The sequence below is a fragment of the Fringilla coelebs genome, assembly GCF_963513975.1.
Source record: "Fringilla coelebs genome assembly, chromosome: 1".
NCBI lineage: Eukaryota > Metazoa > Chordata > Aves > Passeriformes > Fringillidae > Fringilla > Fringilla coelebs.
In genome coordinates, this window is record NC_140028.1 from 132,228,825 (window position 1) to 132,244,771 (window position 15,947).

At 38.0% G+C, this 15,947-nt stretch overlaps 1 protein-coding gene across 1 annotated transcript in view; it reads right to left on the bottom strand.

The window, feature by feature from the left end:
* Positions 1-15,947, bottom strand: part of ITGA8 (integrin subunit alpha 8) — a gene marked incomplete at its 5' end in the record, with an annotated part of 115,599 nt that overhangs the window by 77,424 nt on the left and 22,228 nt on the right. Inside the window, 4 exons of the mRNA XM_084201604.1 lie at positions 7,328-7,519; positions 9,664-9,869; positions 15,719-15,771; positions 15,891-15,947. Of these exons, the coding sequence (XP_084057730.1) occupies positions 7,328-7,519; positions 9,664-9,869; positions 15,719-15,771; positions 15,891-15,947 (508 nt within the window). The remainder of the gene's footprint in view (positions 1-7,327; positions 7,520-9,663; positions 9,870-15,718; positions 15,772-15,890) is intronic.

The window sequence follows — 15,947 nt, forward strand, 5'->3', positions numbered from 1 at the left end:
TCTGAAGAACCCTTGCCTCTCAGGAAGAAATTTGAGGATTTTCTTCCTGCTGTTTGAGTTAATGTACTCAGCAGATGGAGCTATTAAATACTCCTGTTTTATTAAGATTAGACTGGATTACTCAAGTTCTGTGGAAATTTTGTCTTCCTTTTACACTCCTTTCCTTCTAAAAGTTTTTACAGAGTAGTTTCATATTAAGTACTATGATATTCTAACTAACTACTATATTCTTAAGATAATAACTGAGACCAAAATAAGGAGGCATGAAGATGCCTTTATACATTTCCCTGTGCTGACAAAGGCTTGACTATAAGGATCAACCAAAAGAACAGGCAAACAGCTGTGTTTGTGCTGAAGTAGGGTAGCTTGAAGATGAAGCTTCAGTGGCACTGATTCCAGAATGACTCTCTTAAGTTAATAAGGAAGACTTACACAAGCATCTAAACAGGCAGGGAGCAGAGACAATAGTGCATAATTTATTTGAGCAATTAACTAATCAACAGTCTTTGAACAGTGAATTCATCCAAAGCACTGATCTGAATCTACCCACACTGTTAATAGGAACTGGTTAAATCATCCTGATTCAGACACATTCAAAGAAACCCCAGCCTTCGGGAGGATATGCCACAAGAAGAAAGCAAGTTTAATGAGTTGAGTAAGTTATTCATTATAAACTATTTGCTCAGCTATAATCAGCCATCAAGTGACTGAACATATGCTGAAATGTGAGGGTGGAAACCTTACAGCCTACAAATGTCTGAGCCTTGTATAGATAGATGAACCAGCTGGAAGTGCAGCATCATCACCTAGATAATCACAGACTCCAGGCACTCAGTGGGGCCAGCTTTGAACAGATGCCCAGAAGCCAAAAGAAACAAATTTCTTTCCCATTAAACAGATTAATGGACTTCTTTTGTTCCTATGAAAATTGAACTATGCTAATAGAAAAAGACAAATAAATGTATAAATAAAATAAACTATAATTCAAAATGCATGTCTTTGCTTCATTCCCTGCTCCAGGCCTTGATAACACACATAAAGCTCAGGATGGAGCAAAGGGGCCCTAAAAGCCCCAGATTTACAGGACAGTGGAAGCTGCCTTGAAAGATGTTATTATGGATCCCAGATGTCCCAGCACAGAGAACAGGCAGGAAGATTGTGCTGAGGCAGGTATTTCAGAATATCTTTATGCAAACTCTGTCGAGCTGCTGTTACAGAGAATCCCGTGGTTATATAAACTGTGTTCCAGCCCTCACTAGGGTCACCTCAGACACAGCACAATGCTGCTCTGCCATGTCCTCACCTTGGCACAGAATTCCAGCTACCACTGTATTTGCACTTAAACTGATGGGAAAAGCCCATTGTTTATGGTTTATCAATCTTATCACCTCCCTTATTTCTTTAATACCATTTACTTTTTTTTAAGATTGTCAATCCAGAAAAATGAATTTACTATTGCAGCAGAAGAGAGATCAGCTCTTCTGTTTTGAAAATGACCTTAGAACATGAGTTGTCAGAAAACAGTGAAATGGATCACCTGCTGAAAGATGTTACAATTATGTCACTGTTAGTAAAATCGTGGCTGAGAATGTGCCTGTGTGCTGTACCTTTACTATATGCAGTGGTATCATTAAAATAGCCCTAACACAGTTTGCCCATGCCAATTATTAGACTACAAAAGTGAGCATGCAGTAACCCTGTTTTGGCAAAAAAGTGAGTTTGATAGTGTGCACAAGGAGTGTTCAGTGATAGTTCAGAACTAAAGACAGCATATTTCATTTACTAATGTAGATGTACCTCAAGAGGATTAATTGGTCTTTTCCTTCTAATACTGGGTCCATGTTGTGTCCTGGAGAGATACTGAGTATTTCAGGTAAGGATGATATTAAGCTTGTCAGTGCCATGCTTAGAAGACTGGGAAAGCTGCACATCATGGCTTGGCACAATCTATCTGACTGATATGCTTAACCTGCTTCCTTTTACTAGTCTTATCTGACTATAAAGTTTAATTAGATTCCACCTCTTACATGACTAGAGAGAAAGGAGCATCATCCATTAATTACCACCATCACCACTGCTTGGCATTGCAATCCAGGTGGGTGAGGAGGAGCCCTCTGCTTGGGGCAGAAGGTGATGAACACAAGCACAGAGAGGGCAGCTGCATGAGCAGCACAGCTGCTAGGATGATCAGCACAGTTTTCTGCCTCTGCTGCTTCCCAGGGTTGAAAGTTTCCCATTGCCTCCAAGCCTGCAAAGCAGAGACTTCCATATTATCACCCCTCTCTGTGCTGATAAAGGAACAGTTCTGGGTATATAACATCTGGAGTGTTTGTAAGTATGACACAATTTACAGAACTCCCTCCTGGAAAGCTGCAGAGATGTAAACCAAAGGCTGTACTTAGTAACAAAAGTCAGTCTTCCCCACTGAAAAAATCTCTGTATTTTCACAATGCTGAGAGGTCTGTTACAGTTACAGTGACAACACCTGGGCCAGGACAGCTGAAGACAGACAGTCATTATACTGACAGAAGGAACAAGAAGGAAAAGCAGCTCTGTCTGCATGCTGACCCTACCAGAGAAAGTTCCATTTTTAGGTAAGATGTTGACTAGTTAGTTATTCAGCTGTCTGTACTCTGTGCTTCTGCAATAAAGGCAGAGCACGTGCTTGTGCACTAAGTACTGTCCATATTTTTGTGTTGTTAGTACAGATTAGCTGTGATTTTAGTGTGTGTAAGTTAGTACTCTCCCAGACAGCAGCTGGAAAAGGTCTGGGGAAATCACCTGGGAATATGGGTACTGCCACCCTGTTCCCATGGTTTCATCCAATAATAGTGAGCTAGTGTCATGCAGCCTCAAGCCCAGACCACAGTTTCTGGACCACTTTATTTTCTTGTACAAACATAATTACTGAGAGCAATGAAAAATATTTGGGATTATTGTTTTTTCAAGTACTAATTCTTTTTTTATGTTGGTTAAGTATGAAACCCAGGTCAATGGCAAAATCTTTATCAGAAACAATACTTTACTCATACACAAGTCATAAACTGCTAATTGCTCTTTACATAAAAGTATATGAAGAAGAGAAGAAGAGGCAGCAATGGTGGCAAGACTGAACAATCATTTGGTACAGCAGAACCGGTGTGCCATTCCCCACTGCACCAGGAACAATTAAATATTTTGGAATTCCTTCCAGAGGATTGCTAAAACATGGCTGATAGAAGTATGTCTCAAGTCTGTAAAATAACTGGATTGCAGAACTGTTCACTGTCTATCCAGTGTCAGAACTAGAAAATGTCCAGTGGAACGTTCAAGATTTGGACGAGACACAGTGAGAATTACTTCACAGAACATTCAGCTGGGCTGTGGGGTCCCTTGACAAATGCTGCATGTGCCAAAAGTCTGCATGAGTTCTACAGCTGATTGGTCAAATTCATGGAAGAAAAGTCTCTCAAGCAATACTAATTTGGACATGCCATCTCTTACTCTGGGCCACCTTGATATTCTGTTTGGTTAATGCTGGGGGAATATTCTGGGAAATATCACAACTGTACAATTTCCAGGATATCTATCATTGGCCACTGTTGAAAACATGCTATGGTGCTAGACAGATCTTTCATCTCTATCAGTATGGCTGTATTATGTTCTTCCTTGTCTGCTCTGCTACTCCATCATTAAACCTTCCTGTGATCAGTCTTCTCCCAAATTTATTATACAGCTGGGGTCATGGGGGACAAGAGACTCTTTCCCTGCCAGAAAGAGACCCCCCTGACCAGAAAGTGGGGGGTGGGGGAGACTCTCTCCCTTTGGTGGCAGGAGTTGCAGGAAGAGGAGAAAAGAGAAACCACCCCATCCACAGGAAAGCTGAGGGATTTGAAGAGCTCTGTGTACTACAGAGTCTTCATCTGCTCCCTGTTTCCTTCTCTGTTCTTGAGCTTACACTGGCATTTGGATGAAGAGAGGAAGGTATTACTCCCTATACCAAATGGCCTCTCTTCTCCAGAAGGCTAACACACAGATCTCAGTTGGAATTGAACTCCCAGCCAAGAGAGGATCTAAACTTTTTCCATTGGGAGAACAATTTGACTGTGATTCAGCCTCACTTTTCAGCAGCTGTATTACCCAACCTGTAATCAAAGCGCCCTGGGGTTGCTGGGGTCAGTACAGCTACCCCAGGATGATGCTCAGTGGTCTGTGGTAAGAAGCCATATGAACAGGTGGTACCTTCTGCCCTCTAGGTCAGTGACCTGCACCCAAAAACATTACCTCATGGTCTGATTTGAAGAAGGCCTGAACCTCTAAAAGCTCTGAAAATGCTATTCAGTGCATTAGAAATGAAATGGCAGAGTAACTCCCAAGTCTCAGATTCCCATTTCCTAGCATGGATATGCTGCCTCATGAATAATGTCAGGCACAAGTGTTTGAGTAAATTATACAAGCACAGCTGTAGTTATGCAGCTCAGTCTTGAACAACTGAACTCTAGCCATACTTGGAGTGTAGTTATGATATTTTCTGAAAAATCCTTTCTTTAGGATTTTTTCTCTTGAGAAGCTGAGAGGCCTGAAGAACAAAATGTAAACAATAATTATTTGCTGCTGTGGAATGCAACAGGTGGATCTGTGATTGGTCTCATGTAGTTGTAATCACAGTCTAGCTGGCTCAGACTGTCTCAGTCAGTCACAAGCTTTTGTTATCATTCTTTTTCTATTCTTAGCTAGCTTTCTGATGCAATCTTTTCTTCTATTCTTTTAGTATGGTTTTAATATAAATAATAAATAAATAATAAATAAAATATAAATAATAATAAAATATAAATAATAAATATAAATAATAATAAAATATAAATAATAAATAAAATAATAAATCAAGCCTTCTGAAACATGGAGTCAACATTCTTGTGTCTTCCCTCATCCTGGGACCCCTGTGAACACCGTGACACTTGGAGAATCTCACCTTAGACAGTGGCAATGTAGGTTTATACCTGCAGCCAGACATTACAGCTGTCTCTCATCTCCCAGTCCAGAACTTCTGAGAACAGAATTTCTGAGAGTGTTAAGTCAGAACGATCTGATTTTATTACATTTTTCTTTTTAGAAAATTGTTGCTTGTAGAATATACTCACTAGAAAGCTTAAATGAATTTTTTTGTGATTTTTTCCCTAATCTTTCAAGCCTTCTTTGAATCACAGACACAAACAGTAGTTTGGGAAGCATGGAATTAAAGGCTAATTTTCTAGACCTTCTATAGTCAGCCAGACCCCATTTCTCTAAAATAAAACTTCCTTTCTAATCTCTCCAACTTCAGTACCTTGTTTCCTCCTTTTACAAGGGTTGCCCTTAGGCGTTTCCGTCAGGAGGTGAGGAAGGAAAGCTCTTTGACAGGAGAAGGATTACTGACTTCATTGCCTAGAGTGTTTGTCCTAGGCTTGCATTTCCCTATATTATTTCCTGATTTTTTCTCTTTTCTCATAGGAAGGCACTCTATTTTTGTGCTAGCATTGTGCCATGTTTACACTATTTTTACAGCTCTGTTTTGGTGCTCCAAATCGTCATGAAGAGGTGGTTGACTCATAGTAAGGGATTTTTCTTCTCATTTTCTGAGAGATTTTCACTAGCTCTTTGGAATTGCTCATCCAGGGAAAAGCTAGTTACAGTAAATGCAGGGTGGTGTTTCTTTTGTTTGTTTTCATTTCTTTAATTAGGTAATTCCTGTAATAAAACCAAATGATCTAACACAGAGTGAGCTGATAACACAATGTGAATTTCTGCAAGGAGGATGAGTGGTGGAGGCCACAATGACAGACAGAGAACACACAATTATACTACAATTCCTCAGTGCACATTTAGAAAGATCAAGACTCATTATCCAAACTTTCCACAAATTAGCTTAAAAGATGCCCCACATAAAGTATGCTAATGCAGCAGTAAGACTTCTACTTTTCTCTATATGTGTCAAAGAATCTCTCCCTTCCCTCTATCTTTTCAATCTTAGAAATGCCAGGAATGCAATATCCTGTTTCCTTTGGTTTTGCTGGGGGCCTTGTGGGTGCTTTAGGAAATGTTTAAATGCTGAAACTTTAATAAAGAGCTCTGTTGTCCAAGAGAACCTCATTAGTCGTGGACAATGAAAGACTATTAATAGCAACATCAACAATATGCAAACAAAAAGTCAGAACAGTGTTTAAAAGCCCTTTCTTCTCTCAAATGCTAAAGATCTTACTTTAGTCTCATGATAGCCCCACTTTATTACTCTGCAGTCAGCTTTTCTGTTTGTAAAACTGTAATTTCTATTGTAAACACCCCTTCCCAGAAACTGCCTTCTGCTTTTGGAAAGATACCTCTTTCAAGGCTTTTACAATCCATCTCAGAAAGGTAAAAGATCCTGTTTTTGTCCCTTTGAAAAATTACAGTTTTCACTTTTGAAATAGTACAACTTTTAAGAACTCTAGCCTTGAAATAACCCAGGGTAACAAGAGTGATTTCACAGTAAGTCAGGGAAGCATGGAGTGTTAGGATTTTACTGTGGATGAACCTTTCACAGTAAGAAAATATGATGTTTTCCTACACACCCTTATTAAGGCTTCTGAATTGTGATGAAAAGAACCAGAACAGATTTGTTTCCAGATGAGAGAGAGAGTAACTACAAGCAGACTACTTAGATGGTAGGGAAAATTTCCTTTAAAAAAACAAACGCTTCCCTGAAAAACACAATTCATGTTACAAACTTAATAAATGTGAATACATGTCAGGTAAACTCATTAGGAAGAATCGAAGTGAACCTAAAAGGGATCACTCCATATCTCAAAATGAAAACATAAAAGGGATGGAAAGGCCCAAATAAAACAGCTGCTTTAAAGAATTTGCATTCTCTCTGCTTTTTTGTAATGCAAAGCCATTAACTATATATAGCTCAGTGTCTCTTTGGTCAGCAAAAAACAACTCAGAAACACAACCAAACCAACCCCTTCTTTACAATGCAACATGTTTTTAATTAAGAAAGAATGCCAGGATGAAGGAGACCTTACAAGTTCAATAAGCTGAGACCATTCAGGTTTTGGAAGCGGGGGAAAAGGGTTAAGGTTTTCATTGTAAACTTCACATGTTTTATGTTAATACAACTATTTCAGCCCTTTCTTGACTTTCTGATCATGTCTTTTGACAGGAAAGGGAGTATTTGTTTTGTCTGTTTTTAACTCTCAGGAAAGCAAACTAGAACTGTCCAGAAATGTCCTTTATTCTGACCTCTGCCTTCCAAAAGGAGCAGTTTAGGCATAATGCATTAACCAGAGAATGAAAGTATGAAATTCCCTTTCTAATGCAAAAATCTTACCTGGGTAATCATTCTTGTCTACATCTGAGTCTCCTCTCAGAGTGAAGCCAAATCCCGAAGGCATGGACTGAGAGGCCCAGGCTCCATTGAGAACCTGGGAAGGGTTAGGGTTTAACCCATTACTGTATCCATTGTAAATGAGCACTTTCCCTCTTCTGTCTTCTCCTGCAAATGGTGCACCAATAGCAATGTCTGCAGTGCAAAAAAAACCCAAACAAACAAACAAAAAAAAAAAAAGAATGATCGCAATTAAATTAAAAATTAACTCCCCGCAGGAAAATATACTCAAATTGCTTCTGCTACAAACATGCAAGAACTTCCACATTCAGTATTTCTATATGTATTCTAGTTTAAAGGCAAATATACAAATTGTTAGCAGTGTTTTTTCTGTGTCAAACTTTCATGACAAAAGCTTATAAAATAATCCTATGAAGAGGTTATTTAATTATACTAAATAGCCAGTCCCCACTGGATTCCTCTACATATTTCCAGGGCAGTTAATTAGCTTTAATAAACCAAGATCTAATGAATGTCTGTTTCTACTTCCATATTTTTAAACAGGTACAAATTTTCTTTGATTTCTTCTATCACCTGTTAATAAGGAACAACTGTTAGATAAAATGAATTTTCTCTTTCCAGATAACATATCCTATATAGACAAAAAACTTCACCCCCTCAAACACCCAATGCTTTAGAATGCAAAAGAGAACAGGGGAATATAGTGTTCTCATCTATACCAATTCATCATTTTATTGATGGAATAGTACTGAGTCAGGAATTTCACAAGAGATCTTAGGCACTATGGAATTAAACAGTTCAATCCTTAAAAATGAGGTGTCATATCCAAGAAGCAGAATTCACAGGGCTCTTAGTTTCTGTGCATGGAATGTGGAGACAATATTGTCTAGATTGAGAATATAACAGCTGTTCTAGCTGAGGACAACAGGAAACAATAGAGGATATGTACCTATAGCTCTCATTTTTGGGTTCTGATCTAGGAAATGATGCTGGACTTCTTTATTAAACTTGAATTGAGAACCTGGACTCTGTAGCTTCACTCTAAAGGCAGAAGTGCACCAAAGCTCTATGACTGGCATATTCAGTTATGAAGCAGAAGATTCTGGCTCTAGAGCCTTCTTAGTCTTTATAGGGTGACAGAGAAAAGCAGAAATGTCTTCTGCCTACCTCATCTGAATTCTGGAGAGACAGGAGACCAACACTGCCTGCCCAGAGCAGCTGAGGGTTTCTGCTATTGCTCACAGGTAGAAAACAGGAATTCTCCACCTCGAGGTTCAGCTGTGCTGAACTCCATGATGGGATTCCAGGAAAAGTCACTGAGGGTACTCTCAGCAGTCACAATCCAATGGCCTCCACCCACAGGATGGTATTCATATTTTGAACACCCTGAACCCCAGTGCACTTCTTTGACTCCTGACATGAATCCCTCGCACAGCAGCCACACAATGAGGACATTGCCCCAGAATCTAGTGGCTAGAGAATTGTGAAAAACAGTCCTTGAGGGTTTTTTTTTTCCTTAGTTCAATAATTTTTTTTTTAATGGGACAACTATTCTAAAGGCTACTGTGCAAAACAGCTCTTCCAGGAAAAAAAAAATTGGTGTTTTAGATGCAAAGATACCTGCTTTGAAAATCCCTAACATGCTGGGAATAAGAAGTAAGGAAATGCATGCAGGGAAAACCAAGATGCCACTGATTATGTCTAGGAGGCTAACTCTAGGTGCTAAAGGCATCCCAGCTTTCTCAGGTAATCAAGCACTAAGTTTAGTTGTTCTGGTTGCTTGAATGTAGGCTGCCAGTTAACTTAGATGGATATTCTGTTGTGTGCATGTGCTATAAACATTTGAAAGAACCCATTATGCACCATTTTTTAGTACTTAAGTACCAGTGGAAGGCTGACTCCAAAATAGTACTTCTGTACTTGCCCAATTCTTTCATTGCTGACAAAATGCTCCATGTACTGAGCTTCATTGAAGTATCAAACACTTCCAAGCATTGAGGAGAGAAGAGCTCTGCTTTCAAAAAATTGAAACATCTTAACCAAGAAATTAAATGTTATTATACTTATAAAACAAAAGGTATTTTTATTAAAAAAAACCCAACATTTAGTAAAAAATCACCCTGTAGTCAATGATTGCCCTCTTATGGGTCACTTTTCATGATTTGGGTCTCAGTATCAGTTTCATTAGCATTAGTGTAAATTCTCATGAATTTCAAATATGTTACAAAACCTTTTCCAGCACAGCACAGACACAACAGTTGCTGCTCGGACATTTGTAATTTCAGCGTTAGAAATACACTACATTACATACAAATTACCATTATATCCATCTTGATTGAGATCTCCAAGGTGTGTGATTGCACTGCCAAATCTACCAAACACTTCAGTGCCTGTCAGAATTTGTGCATCTTGGAAGAGGAATGCACTTTCTTGCAGGTACAGATAAACTTGCCCAACTTCTTTAGGCTTGCTCTCAAATTCTCGTTCCATGAAAAGAGGGGCACCGACTAGGATATCATCTAAACTGGAAAAAACAAAAAAACAGTGCCACTGAGAGACTGAGTGTAAACAACACAGCTAATACATTTGCTAAACAAGAAGCTGATAATTATAATACAGTTATAATTATAATACAGACTAACTGAAGTAAGAAGGCATGTCTGGAGTCCTATTTCAAACACTTGGTCAAAGCATGGTCAATTAGTGAGGGCTGTCCACAGCTATATTCAGTTCAGTTTTGAATATCTCCATGGATGGAGACTCCACAACCTCTCTGGGCAACTACTTCCAGTGTTTGATCGCAATCACAGCCAAAATGTTTCTTTCTAGGTTTAAATAGAACTGCTTGTACTTCAATTCATGCCCACAATAGACACTGAAAACTTACACTTTGCAATTGATGATGCAGAAGTCAGGGATCTGAGAGTGAATCTGTGTCACTAGAACAAATTCTGTAGATCTGTTTTACCAACAATGCCAGTGTGATAAATTTTAGTACTAAATCTAGTTTTTGCAAATTATACATCATTAAGTGACCAAAAGGAAAAAAACCTGCTACTTTACAACAGAGTTTTGAGTAACATACATGAAACACAAGTAGAGCATCAATTAATTGATAATGTCTCATCTCTTCTTCATATAGAAATTGTAAGACAAAGTCAAAGCCCTATTTCTGAAAACACTTCTGTTCAATATTAGGTACACAAGTAGTTGCAGTGCTCATATCATTTTCTGTACAGAGTATTAAAGAGCAAGGACATAATCAAATCATAAAAATAAGATGCTTTGAGGAAAAGCCCTGTCCATTATGCTACTCCAAGAAGAATCAGTAAAAGAACACAGACCAATCAAAGCATATTTTGCATGTTGTTTTTCTAAAGTCATTTTTCAAAACATGTTACCAACATTTATTTAGAGGGAATAAAAAGATCCTTTCATGAACTGAGAAGAATACAAACAAGTGTGTTTGACAGACTCATAAAAAACAGAAGTATTCTCAATGGATTATTCTGAGATATGAAATGATAGTATCTGTCACCGACACGTTTTATGAAAAATCCTTTCCTTAGGATTTTTTCTCCTGAGAAGCTGAGAGGCCTCAGGAACAAAATGAAAAGAACGATTATCTGCTGCTGTGGAATGCAACAGGTGGATCTGTGATTGGTCTCATGTGGTTGTTTCTAATTAATGGCCAATCACAGTCCAGCTGTCCACACTGTCTCAGTCAGAGACAAACCTTTGTTATTCATTCTTTTTCTATTCTTAGCAAACCTTCTGATGAAATCCTTCCTTCTATTCTTTTAGTATAGTTTTTAATATAATGTATATCATAAAATAATAAATCAGCCTTCTGAACGTAGAGTCAGCTTTCTTGTCTCTTCCCTCATCCTGAGACCCTTGTGATCACATCAAAAGTATCAGTATCAGATCAATTGCAGAAGGTTGTTCAAGGCCCAATAATTAAAATAATTTTCATTACATTCAGTGATCATTGATCATCTGTATTAAGGAAGTCTGTTACTGCAAATAACTAGGAATACTTGATCACAGAATATTTAATTTGGAAAACATTCTCTTGCTCTAATGTGAAAATTTTTTCAGACTTTGTAAAACTCACAGAAAACTTTTTATTCAAAATTCATCATATTTCCAATATGAGGCTTTATCTATTAGCAAACCAAATAATAAAATTGCACTGCATTGTTTTTCTTAATCCTGATAGAAAAAAATAAATCTGTATGATTCAGCAGTATCTTAGCTACTATTTCACCACAGATGTACACTATGATTATAAGATAGACACCGTAGAATTTAGCAAAGACTATTTCATCTAGGAAAAAAAAATCATTGTACAACTTACACATTATATAAGTTGTGACAAAATACTTCCAGGAATGTTATTTTTCTACTAAGTTTTACAGTATATTTCCATAAAGGAAAGTGCAGTTCCAAATGTCAGGCCAGTTTGGTACAGCTGTCCTATTTTTTTATGTTAGATTTTGCCCTATGGCGTAAATAACTAAAAAGGAAGGAAGCAGATGCTGACTTGACATCAAAGGTGGGATTTTCTTTTCACACTAAACATTAAAAGTCTTTACTAATGGAAGATGTTTGTGGCTGGGACAGAATATCAGCTGAAATGGTTGCCATGAAACAACAGCAAGAACAGAAAGAAAGAATGAATGCTCTTTTAAAAATAAGTTATTTTACATATGCCATGTACTAAAAGCATTACACAGTAGCACTATCATCAATTACTATTTCAGTACCTCACAGTCCAGACATTCCCAGTACATTGGGACCCCACAGAGTTAAGTGCTGTAGAAACCATGAAATAAATGATTGTGCTTGGCTCCCTTGAATATTTTACAAATGAGCAATTTTAAGACTAAATGAAGATTTTTTTAGAGATGATAAGGATCATTTACTTCAGTACACTAATGTAAAATAAATAGATACCCAGATACCTTTAAAACCCTGCTCCATAGAGCAATATCTAGAGTGCCTAAAATGGTGAAAAGAGAAACACAGACCACTTATTGTGTACTAAAACTCTCTAAGCAGAAGCCTAACCCAGAACACAAGATTCACTAGGTGATACAGAAAGCAAGCAGACAGGAGCTGAAGCTTGTTGAACAGGGAGCACAGCATCCCAGCTAGAAGTGTACACTACTGGGTTGTTTTTCTGGTAAAACTTCAACTTTGCTAAAATAAATGACAATGACTGTATAAAATGCATGAACAGGCCAGGGAGACCAGAATCTGGTAGCTAAGATGGCTCATCTTCTGGTGTACTGAGGGACAGGTGGAAGGAGGGCAGTCATCTAATACACTGACCTATTTCTCGACTGGTTTTGGGCAGCAGAGCCACCTGGAACACCCACAACACTTGGTCTGTCTTTCCTCCAGGTGCTCATATGCATTGCTCCCACCAAGGCCTTCCCTTCCTCACCCTCTTAAATTTTCCCCCTTCTCCTTCAGAGCTGAGCTCTGCAGGTCAAAGCATGCTGCTTCAGCACGTCCTCTGCATAAGGGAACTCTCCCTTAGGCAATTCCAGAGGTTTGGGATTAGAGCTTGGGTTTTTTGTGCTGTCACAGCAGTGTACTATGGCTAGAAAGGAAGGGTTTGTCAGCTACCCAACTCTCTCTGATCCTCATTTACTTTCTTCTGGTTCCCCTTCAAGTGGGTAAAATAAGCAAACAATTGCTGCTTACTCAACTTTATACTCAGTTCTACCTCCCAGCTTCCACAACTTAATTATTTAGAGAGCAAGCAGTCAAGGGGGTATGGGGGGGTGGGTACTTGCTGGGTTCCAAGTGGCTTTGTGGTTAGTATGATGGATTTTGTTGGTGAAAGAGGATATTTCAATTGGCTTTTTAAATTGTAGGAGTTTGTATTTACAAAATTGAGAGTTCTGAGTCAAATTCAGTTTGATGTGATTACTTTTAAAAAGCCTTATGAGTAAATAAAAGCAAAAGCCCCTGGACAGCAATATTCAACCATGAAATGCAGTTCAGTGTGCAGTGGTATTTTGAAATGGCTCATTAGATTTCATTATTGCACTAAGATGCTAGAGTTAACATAAATTATATAATAATTTTGCTCCAACACAGAAAAGTAACCAGCCAGTATTACTTCCCTTCTGATTAAAAAAAAAAAAATCTTTAAAAAGCACAAAGCTGACCACCTGCTGAGACTGTGTGCCATTCCTTTGTATCCTGCAGAGTAATAAAAAGCAGGAATATGGGAAATGCCAAGAGGTCAAAGAAAAACTATGGAAAGCTTTGATATAGGCCAAATAAAAAAAACAGTAAACAGTTTATTTCACTATTTTTATTGGACTGATTCAGCCTAAATTGAAAGTGCTCTCTTTTTCTCTCTTTACTAGGAATGTAGCTTGTAAGCTGATGGCAAACTTGATTTATTAAGTTTCATTGTGGATTTCTCAGTATTAGCAACAGGCAGCTAAAGGGTAATTCAAACAGTATCCTCAATTTCCCTGTTCTGCCTACAATCCTGATGTGGTGCAGATAAAACTGCATAATTCACTTTGCTATACCCACAGAACTGCTGGGCCAGATCTACAGAACTTTTTTTCCTAAGATGAGCCTAATCTTTGTGCTATATCATGAGTCTTATTACAGCAAAGCACTATTCCTAATAATCTTGTGTTCTTTTCTTCAACAAATAATTTAATCAGGTTTCTCATACTGATGAGGCCACCACTACCTCCTCATTTTTAGCTGAATAAAGTGCCTAAGTGAATTTGAAGTGTAAATTTCCCTTTTGCTTTTCCCCCCTCCTTTACTCTTCCTTTCAGATAAATATTTCTATTGATTATATGTGCAAACCAGCAAAGGCAGACTACATATCTAATCAGACATGTTTATCCAGTAGAGCTTTTTGTGTTTTGTTTTCTGTGGGATGTTTGGATCTCAGGAAGAGTCTTTAGATTTCTTTTAAGATATAGACTGGGAGACCACACAGGCCTCAACAGCAGTTTGATTATATTATTGACATAAACTGTGGTTTTAGAGGTACACAGAAAGTATGAGACCTGCCAAGTAACCCTAGGGTTAACAGGAAATAACCTGCACAGGAAATAGTTTGGTTCAGTGAGAAGTGAAATAAGTACCCCAAAAGTCTAATGAGTGTCTATTGCACCTTAGATGAATGTTCCTTCACCCTTTCACATTTGTACACCAGTAGGACTAAATAACTTCTGATTCTGTTTTTCAGAAAAACTGGAATTTTCAAAAGCTGTGACACCATGACAAAATTTAATCTCAGAAACTTGGTAAGATTTGAGTTCTATGAAGCCACCATGGAAACTGCTGAAGCTTCTGTTCTGTTGTTGGTATGCTGGTTTTTTTTTTGTAACTGCAATAACGCTTTACCACCTCGCTACTTTTCTCTTCTCTTGTAAAACTCAATCTTTAAAGCATCACTAGTCACTGATGAGAAGAAGCAATGACTTAACCCAGAAAAATTATTTCATGCACTACATTTAAGCACTTAATAAGAAATGATCACAAGAAAAACATATGATGTAGACACATCTGAGGCATTTTGCAATAAGCAATAGTACACTACATCTCTAAATATTATCCTGGCTCATCTTGGTGCAGACTTCCAAGCCTCTGAGTTTCAGGGATCTTTATCTCCTTGCTAGATAGCTAATATAAATATTCTCTAAGTAAAGTCCTCTTCTTCTAAAATATTTAATCAGACTTTACATGACTTGAAAGTTAACAAGGGTTTTGTACAAGACAGCCTGAAACCCCCAAGTATCTTAGGGATAATAATCCACAGGTATCATGACCCTGGGAGCAGAGCATCATTATCCCTCTGGCACACACAATGCCTGCTGTAACAACTATGGGGCACAGACACTTGGTGGTGCTCAGGATGATAAATATGGATGGCCAACCAGCAGGTGCTGGAACGAGGAAAGAAGAGCTGATGACATTAGAAGGCTTTTAAAATTGAGAAACGAAGCTATGGATGAGAAAAATTTCCTGTATGTGAGATGGGTGAAAGTCAGAAGTTCATTCTCCCAATCTCTTCTCCATGGTCTTATTAATTCACTGTTCTTTCACCTGGATCTGTTTCCCAGGACTCTGGACACTCCTCTGACACACTGCTTTGAATAAACATGCAGGAAGATAAACTCACCCAAACTAGGCCTGTAAATGCTCATGCCACCGTGGCTACACAAAGATAAGTCTATGTGGAAAATTAAAATTAGAGAAGCAGAGAAGCTAAGAGAAGCATTTTGAGGTATAAAGCACCTGAAAACGGACATTTATTAATAAATATCATTCATTGCTTCTATTAATGTTCAGTAGAGCTGAATATATTTCATAACCTACCCATCATTGTTAACATCAGATACTGCAACTGTGTACCCAAAATAGGACGCCATCTGAAAATAAAAAACAGATAGGCTTTCATATTTGATATAAAATGTAAAGTTTTTTTACTGATAATCCTCTTTGGTGCACTACAGATACAATATTTCATCACATAGTTACTTGACATTACCTGCTCACCAGTGAAGTTCTGGATAAAGGTCAAGTCAGAGGAATTAATAATTGAGAC